The sequence below is a fragment of the Argentina silus genome (assembly GCF_951799395.1).
Source record: "Argentina silus genome assembly, chromosome: 2".
Classification (NCBI taxonomy): domain Eukaryota; kingdom Metazoa; phylum Chordata; class Actinopteri; order Argentiniformes; family Argentinidae; genus Argentina; species Argentina silus.
In genome coordinates this window covers 11,522,268-11,534,964 of record NC_139656.1, presented here as the reverse complement: position 1 = coordinate 11,534,964, position 12,697 = coordinate 11,522,268, and the positions used below count along the sequence as shown (strand labels likewise).

Below are 12,697 nucleotides of genomic sequence, written 5' to 3'. Positions count from 1 at the left end.
TACAAATTATGTGATGGAACACACCTGACTAACCCGAAACACATGTGAAGCCAATTTTCCCATACTACTGGTTCCCTGAAATAGGGGGACTATGTATAAAAAGGGTTGTAATTTCTAAATGGTGAAACCAATCTGAAAAAAGAAAACAATTAATTAAAGCTGAGAATATCTAATTTAACCTTATAGTAATTGTTTGATTTCAAATCAAACTGTTGGAGTATAGAGCTAAACGATGATGACAAAATTCTTCCTCTTTCAAATACTTATGGAGGGCACTGTAGTTGGTTGACTATTGTTGTAACCAATGGTTGTAACCCGGGTATATGTAAAAAAAAAAAAAAAAAAAAAAAAAAAAAAAAAAACATGCTTTTTTTTTTTGCTATTTGTCCACAAAACTTTTTCTATAAAAAATGCTACATTTTCACACAATCTGTTTTAATAAAAAAGGCTGAACGGATCTTTATGAAATTTGGCCTATATTTAGTCTGTCACAACTCAAGGAGACGTAGCAAATGGTTTTGAGAAATATTCAGTAATGGCGGAGAAATTATGATAGGCAGAATGGCCTTTTTCAATGCAAAGTTCATGCAATCTTATATATTAAGACACACACTGAGGTCTACGCCCCTCGTGTCCAATGTATGGGTCTGTCTTTGTTATTGTCTTAATTTAATTGTTTATTCTGAAGTGATGTTCAGAGTCAATAGTACTGATAGCTATTGAGTGATGAAGTGAACGCAGACCAGTCTGTCCTCTTTCTCTCTCTATTCTGGGGGATATTATCGCTACTGTGGTGTGCTGCCCAGAGCTATACCTGCAGATCTGCTTCATGCTACAATAGAGGTCCTCTAAATGTCTCCCTTGCATCACTCCTCCATGTGCTAGAGGAGAAACAAGAGAAAAAGAAAGAGAAAGAGGAGGCACGTGCTGAAGAAAATAAATTCTCCCCTGCAAGGGCATCCCCTCTGCCACCCCCCTCCCCTCTGTTTCTTTTGACTCTCTCCAGCTTCTTGCTTTGTCCTGGGGACTGCACCAATGAGAGGGGGGGGGGAGTGTGAGAGGAAGCATGTGGTGGAGGGACGGACAGAGCGGGTGAGTGCACAGGGAGGAGAGGAGAAAAGGAAAACTGCTTTTCATCAGCTTCTTATTCTGCATAGCAAAATATGCTTTTTTGAGAAAGGCTGTCTGAGAAAGGGATATGCAGTAGAACAGAAAAAGGGAGAGAGAAAGAAAGAGAGACCAACACAGAGAACAACACAGAGAACAACACAGAGAACAACACGGGGGTGACAGATGGGAGAGAGAACATAGGGGATGAAAACCACACAAGTCCTGTGGAATCCTTCAAACCACTGCTCTGCTGCTGCTGCCTCCCTCCTCTCTCTCTGAATCCTTCAAACCACTGCTCTGCTGCTGCTGCCTCCCTCCTCTCTCTCTGAATCCTTCAAACCACTGCTCTGCTGCTGCTGCCTCCCTCCTCTCTCTCTGAATCCCACACAGGGAGGGTCTACACTCCACACACACACACAGGACAGCAGGGAGAGAGTTTGTGAGCCAGAGAGAGGGAACGCTTGCAAGGAGACGGGGCTGACGTCTGTGTCCTGCAGAGTGGATTTGTACTTGAGACCGGGAGAACAGAGGCTCACGACACACACACACACACACCCACCCAAGCACACTCTTGTACACACACACTCTCATGGTGAGAGATGGAGGCTACAGGCTGAGGGGGAGGACTGGTTCAGAGCATTCAGGACGGGGGCGTTCTGTATTAATCCCCCGGCGTCAGGGAAACTAAACAAAGGCTGGACGGGCAAATCAGTGGAGATGGGACACTGCTGCTGTGAGTACTGGGAGCATCTAGCGCTCTCTGCTCTCACTCTCTTTTTCTGAATCTCACTGTCTCTCTCCTTTCTCCCTCTCTTTACTTCTTTCCCCTCTCTGTCTTTCTTGTGAACTTTATATGAGTGACTGAATTTGTCCTTGTGTGTCTGGTGAATGGTCCTATAACCTTTTGGGTTAAAATATGGCAGTAGTGTAGCTGGTCATTCTCTCCCCATCTCTCTCTCCTTATGGACAATATTTCATAATGGGCTAGTGCTGGGCAGATGCTGCAAAGTTGGGAGAGCAACTTTTTGTATGACCATGCACAAATGGACATAGCTTACGTGTGGCTCAGCAGCAACAATAGACTTCTGGCTCTGTCACTCCTGGTTCACTGACTGTCATTGAGTGCTGGTAATGAGTTCATGGTGTGTCTCACATTAGTGTTTGTGTATGTGTGTTTCTGCATTCCACCAAGCAAACCCAACACACTCACTCTTTCTTGACTTCAGAAGCAGCCTTCAAACTGTTTTACACCCTCCCCTATAACTGGGAAGGCATTTTTCACTCTGCTCAAATGTCCGCCTCTTTGGGCTTGCATTGCAGGTTTTGTTTTTATTGCCCCGGAGCTGAGAACAGAACTGCTCTTGGTAGGGCTGCTGGTACTGTTACTATTGCTTCGTCCAGAGCACTCTCTGTACTCCAGCTAGTTGTGCAGCAGCGTTATTGAACTGTGCTGGAGAGAACTAGGTCATTTGCTCTCGTATTACCCTGCATTTTGGGAAGAGCCAGCCACAGAATGGGATGGTGATTACCATAGCTTTGTTTCCTCCCTGAGTCCTGCAGCTCTTTAAATGAAGTCAACTTTAATGGGACCAAAAACACTTCCATGTGTGTTGCTTTCTCCTCACAACTCCTCGCTCAAATAATGTTTGTTTAGCACATTTTCTAAGCTCTTCCCCTTTTCTTTTTCTGTATTCCTTTGTCTAGTTCCTCAAGTTGTTTGTGTTTGAAGGTGCAGGGAAGAAAAGACTGGGATAAGCATTAGCAAACATGAAAATACAGGGAACATTTAAAGAGAGAGAGAGAGAGAGAGAGGGTGGGTGCGTGGTTGGATGGGGGGAGGGGCTGCTATGAGCAGTAGGCAGTGCCCGGGCGTCTAGTTTCACTGGCAGTGAAACCAAGGCTGTTATTTTCTGTCCCACACGTAGCCAGCCATGCCTACTGTTTAAATAGAATAACCTGCTCTCCTCTTAGATAGATAAGATAGATAAAGTGGAAGACAGGATACTACTTCCCTCTCAAGGGCTTAGATGTCACTGTCAAGGACACCAATTTGGCTTTTCAAATATTTCAACTGACCCAGGGAAGTGTTAAAACTAAGCATCAGCTGTTAACAAGTGGAACTAGGTCTGATCATAACACGTCTGTTAATCAAACTTCTGCCACAAACACACACACAGAGACACGCACACATCCATTCAAGGACAGTAGTAAAACTCCATGTGGCTTTTGACTACCCAATTATAGAAATTAGCTAAGAAATAACCTCTGTGTTGCTTTCAAACATCTGGAGTGGCAAGGTTACATTAAACCAAGTATTGCCCACAGCTTATTACACATGAGCACTGTTAGCATGTTACCCATATCATCGGTTTGGCTCTGCACTTGATGACCACAAGACTAGAGGCTACTGATCCAAATGTATGATCTCTGTTGGTGCTGGTTTTGCTCAGGCACACTCCACCTGTGTCAGTGTATGAGGATCCTCTTTACTCTGACCTGGTTAGAGCCAGGCTGGCCATTGTCCTCTGCAGCTCAGGAGGGTCCACTCAATAACAATGGGGATCTCCAGGGTTTAGGTTTGTTTCCCCCATAGCGAGACAAAGCCCTAACCAACCATGTGTGACTGTGTACACATGTGATTTTTATTGTTGTCGTTTTTTCGCTGAGGTCAGTGCTCGGATGCGTCGCCCCAGTCAGCACGCTCTCATGTCTTAATGACATGTCAATCATGAGGATGGTGGTTGTTAGAGGGGTGGAGAGTGGTGCGTGCGTGCGTGTGTGGTGGGATATGGGGGAGGTGTGCAATGCGGTTGAACGGGTCTGGTGGTTGGGAGATATGGAGTAGACCCCTCAGACACAATGGTTGTTTTGTGTGTGCGTGCGTGATTGCTCATGCACTTGCCCATTTGTTTGCCCAACATTGACTGTTGTAGTGTGATATGCTCATGAAGGAACCCAACAACCTCAGACTCGCAATCAACGGTTAATTGTAAAACATGGTCTCTGGAAAACCAACATTGTGTGTTAATGGAATCCTACATGATGTGTTACAACCCTTCACACTAGTTCCCCCAGAGGAATAGATGAGAGATTGATTGGTAGATAAAGCAGCTTAGAGTAGGACAAAGGCAATAGCTGTTTGCCTGGAATTGTTTTATTGTGCTAGGCTTAGTATATGTTGTCGTAGGTTGTCTTGAATTATTAAATGCAATAACAATGCAATGAAAATAGGACTGTAACACATTTGATTAATTTGTGTACATCCATTGGTGGTTGGGTGGGTGCGTGCATGCGTACATACGTGCGTGCGTGCGTGCACACACCTGCTGTCCTGCACACCCAATAAATGCTCACTCTCATGGTCCTTATTTATATTTTATGAGGATGTGGACTCAGCTGGGAACAAATGTCTCATCATCCCCCCTCAGATTATCTCGGTTCCTCCTCATGAGCTAGTTTTTCAATGAACCTGCTCTGTTAGCTCGTCTGGAAAGACAGAGACTTGTAATGTTTATGTTTTTCTACTGTATCTTCCACTCGCTGTGTCGTGGCAAATAGATTAATGTTTGACTTCAAAATATTTCAGTGTTCGTTTTTCAATATCGTCTCAGTAGCCTTGTAGTTAGAGTGTCAGCCCTGGGATCGGAAGGTTGGGGGTTGTATCTAGTCCTCCCAATGACCAATACTAATGGGACCCAATGCCTCTCTGCTTGCTCCTCAGCATTCAGGAGATGGATTGGGGGTAAGGCTTTGTGACTAGACTAGCCTCCTGTCCAGGGGGTGTACTTGTACATCAAGCTGCCTCACGCTTCAGAAACAGGAGAAGGGCACCTGCCCAATGGGCCGTTCTGACTTTCGGACTTTCTGGCTTTATTTTTCAATGTAGGCCTACAGTACCTTCTCTTTCAGCTCATTCGGAGAAGGAGGAACATGTAATGTTTATGTTTTGGTTTTACTATCATCAGCTTTCAGTGTTGATGTCTAGAATGCTTTTATGAATGCTGTGTTTTTTTGCAGTGTCTTCCCTCTACTTGTATTGATACTTGAGCTGGGTTTATTGTGAGGAGGTGTGACACATAAACAAAGTGGTTAGTTCAGTGGTAAGGAGGTTTTTGTTTTCTGCTTTGGTTTCAGATAATGTGCAAGGGGCTGTGAGGGATGATGTTTCCTTTTGTTTTGGTTTTGATAAAAGACAGACTTGGCTCTCGGTTGAAACTGAGGTTTTAGGTACAATGCCTATAGAAAGTCATCATACCCTGTGAAATCTTTACCTTTTGTCACATTACACCCTGGAAATTAAAATAAATCAAATCTAACTTTTTTGAGCTGTATGTACACATTATAACCCTCATCATCAAAGTGAAAATAATAAAAATAAAAATTCTGGACAATTATTACAAATTAATTAGTGAAATACCTGGTTTGATCAGCCTTTTTGTTCACCTAACTTGTGCCTTCCTACAACTTTATCCCGGAGGCCTTTTGAAAGTACTTTTCCAACCATGGTGAATTCTTTGCAGAACCATACTAGTAGTGGAATCCTCAAGACACAGCTGGTTTTATTCTGAAGTAATCAAAACCACTACAATTGATGTCAGGTGGGGGGCAATTAGCCTGGTGTTTGATCTGGAAGTTGATTGGTTGCACCTGAGTAAGTTTATAATGGTATACTCTAAGGGGCTGATCAAACCAGGTATTTCACTAATTAATTTGTAATAATTGTCCAGAATTTTTATTTTTATTATTTTCACTTTGATGATGAGGGTTATAATGTGTACATACAGCTCAAAAAAGTTAGATTTGATTTATTTTAATTTCCAGGGTGTAATGTGACAAAAGGTAAAGATTTCACAGGGTATGATGACTTTCTATAGGCATTGTACCTAAAACCTCAGTTTCAACCGAGAGCCAAGTCTGTCTTTTATCAAAACCAAAACAAAAGGAAACATCATCCCTCACAGCCCCTTGCACTGGCTGATCTGATTTGGCTGATCTGATTTGAAGGCTTTAGCTGTCCCCCTGTCTGTCTGTGCATGTGACACCAATCTCACAAGCTTTACACAAAGCTGGCCTGTATGGCAGGGTAGCAAGAAAGAAGCTTTTTCTGAAAAAGTGCCACACTCAGTCTCGTTTGTGCTATGCAAAAACACACCTGGAAGATTCTGTTGCCATGTGGAAAAAGGTTTTATGGTCAGACAAGACTAAGATTGAATTTTTTGGACTGAACTCCAAGCGCTATGTTTGGCGAAAACCAAACACAGCACACCACCCAAAACACACCATACCTACTGTGAAGCATGGTGGTAGCAACATTATGTTATGGGGATGTTTCTCTTCAGCGGGGACTGGGCAATTGGTCAGGATTGAAGGGAAAATGGATGCTGCCAAGTACATCCAAATTCTTGAGGACAACCTGCATCCCTCTGCTAGACAGCTGAAGATGGGCAGGTCATTCACCTTCCAACACGACAATGATCCTAAACATACCGCCAAAAGAACAACACAGTGGCTTAAGGATAGAAAGGTGAATGTCCTTGAGTGGCCAAGTCAGAGCTCTGACTCACCACGGAATTTGACTGAACTCGAACAATTCTGCAAGGAAGAATGGGCAAATATTCTCCAATCTAGGTGTGCAAAGCTAGTAGAGACATATCCAAACAGATTGATGGCTGTAATTGCAGCAAAAGATGGCTCTACAAAGTATTAAATCAGGGGACTGATGACTTTTCCAACCCTGTTATTCTTGTTTTTAATTTTGTATACATTTTCAGAACTGTCGCCTTTACCAATACTTTTCATTAGTTTGATGTTGTATGGCTAAATTTGTACATAAAGCTGGAAAAAGTTTTTTTTTAATGGGTTTTGATTTCAGACTGTACGACAAATATAGTAACTATTTCAAAGGGGTATGATGACTTTCTATAGGCACTGTAAAGGTTAAAGGGTAATTCAAACTGAAGTTACTGAACTGTAGTTCTCCTCCCCCATCCATGCCCACCCTTCTGAGGAGGATCCTTGTGCCAGTTAACCCAAAACCTGAAACATGAAGAGCTGTTTGTCTCATGCTTTCCTTTTCTTTCCTCCTTTGCGTCTTTCTCTCCCTCCACCCCAGCTGTCCCTTGCGGATGAACAGAGTGAAGTGACGCGGAATGGCTTTGAGTCCAAGGAGCTGGTGTACTTGGTCCAGATCTACTGCCAGGTACAGTATGACAGAGGATTCCCCTGTGCAATTATGTAATTCTGGCTCAATAACACACACTTCCACACACCTTACATAAAGACAAAGCAAAGCCGCAAAGCCTTTTTCTGAAATCTTGGCATATTCTTTTTTTTCAACGTTTAAAAAACCTATTAGGTCATTATTTAGGAATCTTATTTGTTGTGGGTAACTATAGGGACCAAACAGAAAGATTGGTGAGCAGTGCCTCGTGGGAAAGAAGAGTGACAGTGAAATCACAATGTTTTGCTATGATGTTCATGAGGTGTTAAATAGCAACAAAACACACAACTTGGATAAGACCTCTGGAATGCTGCGATTTAATATCATACTCTCAACTTGCAGTTGCGTTTCCCTCAGGTCCACAGCCCAGCAAATCAATGAAATCCATGCCTCATTTAATTCTGTGCATTTATCAAAATGCAATAGTATAAATAATTCAAAACGTTGTCTAGTCCTCCTTTGAAAATGAGTTGTGTGTGTCTAGGGATTCCCTGGTTTAAAAAGCTTGAATGATTTTAAATTCCATTTTTATTGAATTCAGTTTGTTTACATCAGATGATGTGCTTTTGAGACACACTTGCTTGTACCTGCAGTAGAGCAACGGTCACACACAACCCAGTAGCTTTGGTCTAACCCCCTACACTGACACACTTGATTCAGGTTTCACACATTTTTCCTCTATATCATATTCCATTTGCATAACCTTGGCAATGCCATGGAGAAGCATGTGGCTCTGTCCTTGGAAATTCTAGCTCTTTCTGGCTGGGCTTCGGAAAGGGGAGCTAAATCTGCAGTACTGTTCCATAAAAAAGAGGGCGAAGACTTGGGCCAGATGCCCACATACAGAGAAAAAGACTAGCTAGCACACAGAACGATCACTTTAGTTACACAGACCCAGAAAAAGCCAAACAAAAGCAACTGGCAGACCGATCTGAAAGTGGGACAGGCGAGCACACCAAGTACTGAACCCACAGTAAAGCCCCAGTGATGGTGCCTTTCCCAGTCAGTCAGTGACTCAGTGCAGTCCCAGTCACTCTTGCCCTGGCCCCAGTTCAGACAGATCTCTCTGAGCCAAATAAAAGCAACTGAGTCCTTCTTTCTTTTTTCATTGAACTGGATCTGGGTTTTTGAGGTTTGGAAGCAGTCTTGTGAAATGAAAAAAGAGAAATAACATCAATTCCATTGAAAGATGGAAGATTATTTTTTTAAATCAGCTTTTAATGCTGTGGTGTGCTGAGGGCAAAGTTAATTTGGTTTACAATTGCACTTGTACTGTTGGCTTTTAAACAGACTTACTAAGTGCATTTTGTAGGATGTAATTGCTTTTGATTAGTTTTTTTTAAGCTCTCCTGTCTTTGATAATGGTAAAAAGTTGCAGGGAAATAATCCTACACATGCTGTGAGCACAGAAGCTGTAGAGACTATGCTATTAGATTTTATGTGAGGAAAAGTGTTGGGCAGAAGGGATGAGAACAGTGGAGAGGGTAGTAAAGGCAGATAGGGAGGAGGGGAAGAAGGGACAGAGGAGAGGTGTACAAGGGAGCCCTACAGCAGAGCAGTTTTACACAGGTTTAGTGCCATCTTTCTTCACAGATGGAGGGGCCTGTGACTGCAAGCCAGCCTTGGAGTTGATTACCAGGATGATGGATGGTTAAGACAGACTGGGGAAATAGTACCAGGCAAGAGGCGAGGGAGAGGAAAGAGACTGGCTAACAATTTCCAAAGTAACCAATGGGATAAAGAACAGGCCCACTTAATTAGGTTGGGATAAGAGTTATGGCTAGGACTGGTGGCTATCACCATACAATTGTTGGCTCCTATAGTAGTTGGATTGTAGTTGGACTGTTTAATCCCTCACCAATGGAATGCTTACTGTACTCACCTCTATCTGGCTGCCAGAGCCCAACCATCCCATTATCATTACATTGTGTACCATTTTCCACTTTTCTGTCACCTTCTCCACTCCCCCTAACAGCACATCAGAGTTATGACTGCTTTACCTGCCCATACTTTTCATTAGCCTCTGGATAAATCTTGAGGAAGGCTCATCTGTGTGGCCTGACGGTCACATCAGAACTATATTTCTCTCTAACATTTTGATTCAGCTCCCTCTCATTTTTATTAAAACACCCTGCCTGAGCATGCCACCTCCTGTGGTATTTAACTTTACTTAAGAGTACGGATCGATGTGGGTTCTGGTGTTGGTTTCCAGAAATAGCTCAGTGGATTGATCATTGTCTATTGATTTCAACTTCAGGCCAACTGTTAAACAGTGGTGTGAATTTAATGGTTGAAAATGTTGGAGCAGTCAATTCTCTATGGCAGTACGCCTGTTTGTTCAGAATACCCTGTAAAACATAAAAAGAGTTTAAACTATATCATAAACAGTGATCTGAATACATCAATGTCCAATTGTATATCAAGAAATGTTCTTTACTAAATGAAATGCATTTTTTGTTGAGGATGGTTCATTGTCCTTTGATGTATATCCCCTCTTAGTTTGAATGAATGCCGTGTGGGGAGACTAGAAGATATAATGCGCTTGATTGGCGCAGATGGTTGTTGTCCTGAACTCTGTACTCCAGTGGAGCGTTATGTGGGAGGCATTGTAGCAGCACAGCTTGGGGGTTCACTCCCACCCTAGTATAATCTGAGAGCCTCACTGTCAGAATGAGGGCGTGAGGGGCACTGTGAGGGTATCTGTTACTAGGGTAGTAAAGGACTGATTGCACATGTTCCTCCCCCTGTGTTTTGAAATGGCCTCTCTCCTCACTGTATTTTGTTCTATGAAGGGCCGAAGCTGGATTGTGAAGCGCAGCTATGAGGATTTCCGCGTCCTGGACAAGCACCTGCACCTCTGCATCTATGACCGCCGCTTCTCGCAGTTGCCTGAGCTGCCCCGATTCGACAGTCTGAGGGATCGCGCAGAGGTACGACCACACAACCTTACACTACAGCCAATATGCTCCCCCATTTGCCCCACTCAGATGGTTTCTCCCAGGCTCCCATTTAGTTGTTGTTTTTTATTTTGCTGCTTCACTGCTTATTATTACTGCAAGGACTGTATGCTCATCAAGGCGATGTTATTACTGTCTCACAGGCAGAGCCCCACTGGAGAACTTGGTTAAGGCTTGATTGTATACGGCTACAGTCGGAAGTCACGCAAATCAGCTGGGCTAGCACCGCATTGTCCCAGTTACCAGGAGGAACATTCATACTGAAGTTTAGCGGTTGAAGAGGTTACACTAAACTGTACTGAGACACCAAGCACACCATCTTGTGGTTTTAAGAGCAGAAGCCCCTGTGCATCCTGTTAGGATTTGCCTGTAGAATGTTAGGATTTGCCTGTAGTCAGCCAGCTAGCTCGATCACTAGCCCCGTGACAGGTCTTCTAACCACTTCAGAAGTTTCATTACTGTGCTAGCTAGGTGGAAACCAACCATACAAACATCTAGCTAGCTAGCTTGCTACAGAATATCATAAATGTTTACTCAATGTCGGAAATGTCATGATTATAGCCTCTTCTCACAACCGCTGTATCTCCGACACAACGCCTGTTATACTTATAATAATTCTACAGGCAAATCCTGCGTGCATCAGCCGGCTTTGCTGTGTACGTGCTTTCTCATTGAGCCGGGAAAATCTGTTCCTAGTCTACAAGTAGTCATGGTGACAGCTACGTGCACAAGTGACAGTAAACTTATTTCTGAGTGAAAATGAACGGTAAGCACAACATTACATTAGATTAGATACAACTTTATTGTCGATTCAAGGTTGAAAATTTGTCTTCAGCATCACCAGTTGCATAAAACAAATCATCATTAGTCACCATACACAATAAACAGTACTCATATTATAGGGAGCCTGACATAAAAACTAAATCCTGTCCTGCCTTACTGCTTCCCATAAAATAAATACCATCACCATGTTCAAGAGCCCAACAGCCCGGGGGGCAAAGGAGTTTAAAAAAACATTATTGTTGGCACCCTAAAGCGCCAGCCAGAGGAGAGACGTTGAAACAGAGGGTATAGAGGGTGAGAGGGATTATCCATCACAGCCATCGTCTTATTGACAGTGTTGAGGAACAGGTTCTTAAGCTGTCTCTGAGGCCAGCCGATGATCTTGCTGATGATGTTGACTGTTCTGGCCAGCATGCTCTTGCTCTTCACAGTGAGGTTACTGTACCAGACTGTCATGTTCAAGGTTAGGATGCTCTCCACCAAGCTTTTGTTGACCCTCTCCAGAGTATCTTGGCTGACACCAAACCCTTTCAACTTTTTATTTAAAACAGGCACTGTCTTGCCTTTTAATACACTCGTCATTGTCTGTGGAGCTTAAGTTCTCATCAGTGTGATTTCCTAGATACTTCAACATTCTTGAAACAGAAAACATTCTTCAACTTCAACAGGTTGATCATAGAGAGAGTGGCACGTTTGCACATTGTTGGCATTGATACATAGTTTGTTAGTCTTATCTACACCTATAAGGCTCGAAGGTACATTCATATAAAGGGCACACTTGCCCTGACACTGCTTAAGGATGCTGGCCTGTTCAAAATAGTTTTCCCCACCTAATGTCACATCCTTTAAAAATAGGCATAAAAATTCCAAAAGCCATATCAGAATATTAAGGTTAAAATGAATTCAATTAATTTACTTAATTCATCCCTGAGGGGCAAATACTTTAGGCACAAAGGGTCATCAACAACAGCAACATGACAGCATACCACAACATATCACAATGACATTTACACACACTAAAGCGATGGCATAAGAATATCAAATAATTAACAAGTTCATCAGAGAAAACACTATTCATTAACTACACTGGAAGGTCAGTCAGGAAGTCTCTGAGCCTATGAGGCTTCCATTGACGTTCAGGTCCATTAGTTTCAGCAGAATACTGTATGGACTTGCATCGTATTAACTGCTTTGTTGAAGTCAATGAATTGAATGCGCACATATTACTTTGCCTGTTGGTGGTGTCCAGCCATCAGGTTCACCATTGTCAGAGTTGCATCCTCAATTCCCCTTCAAGCCTTATAGGTGAATTGCGAAGGGTCCAGTTGATCTGCTATGGACTCCGTGAGATGCAACCCTTTCCATGCATTTTGCCAGCAGTGGAGTGAGGGCTACAGGTCTAAAGTCATTAATGATTTGGTCCCTGATTTCTTGGGCATTGGTGTTATGGTTGACACTTTCCGGATTGTTGAAGGCATTAAGCAAGAACTGAAATAACTAAGTAATAACACCCTAGAGCTGATTGGCACAAACTTTCAGTACTTTGCCCCACAGTCCATCTGGGCCAGGTGCTTTATCTGTGAAAGACATGTGACAACCTTACTCTCAGTTATCTGTACAGGTAGGG

At 43.0% G+C, this 12,697-nt stretch overlaps 1 protein-coding gene across 2 annotated transcripts in view; it reads left to right on the top strand.

Annotated features, from left to right (window-relative positions):
* arhgap32b (Rho GTPase activating protein 32b) overlaps nucleotides 1-12,697 on the top strand; it is a 135,776-nt gene that overhangs the window by 90,129 nt on the left and 32,950 nt on the right. For both annotated transcript variants that reach the window (XM_083665382.1, XM_083665383.1), the window contains 2 exons: nucleotides 7,223-7,309; nucleotides 10,123-10,260. In XM_083665382.1, coding sequence (XP_083521508.1) covers nucleotides 7,223-7,309; nucleotides 10,123-10,260 — 225 coding nt within the window. The remainder of the gene's footprint in view (nucleotides 1-7,222; nucleotides 7,310-10,122; nucleotides 10,261-12,697) is intronic.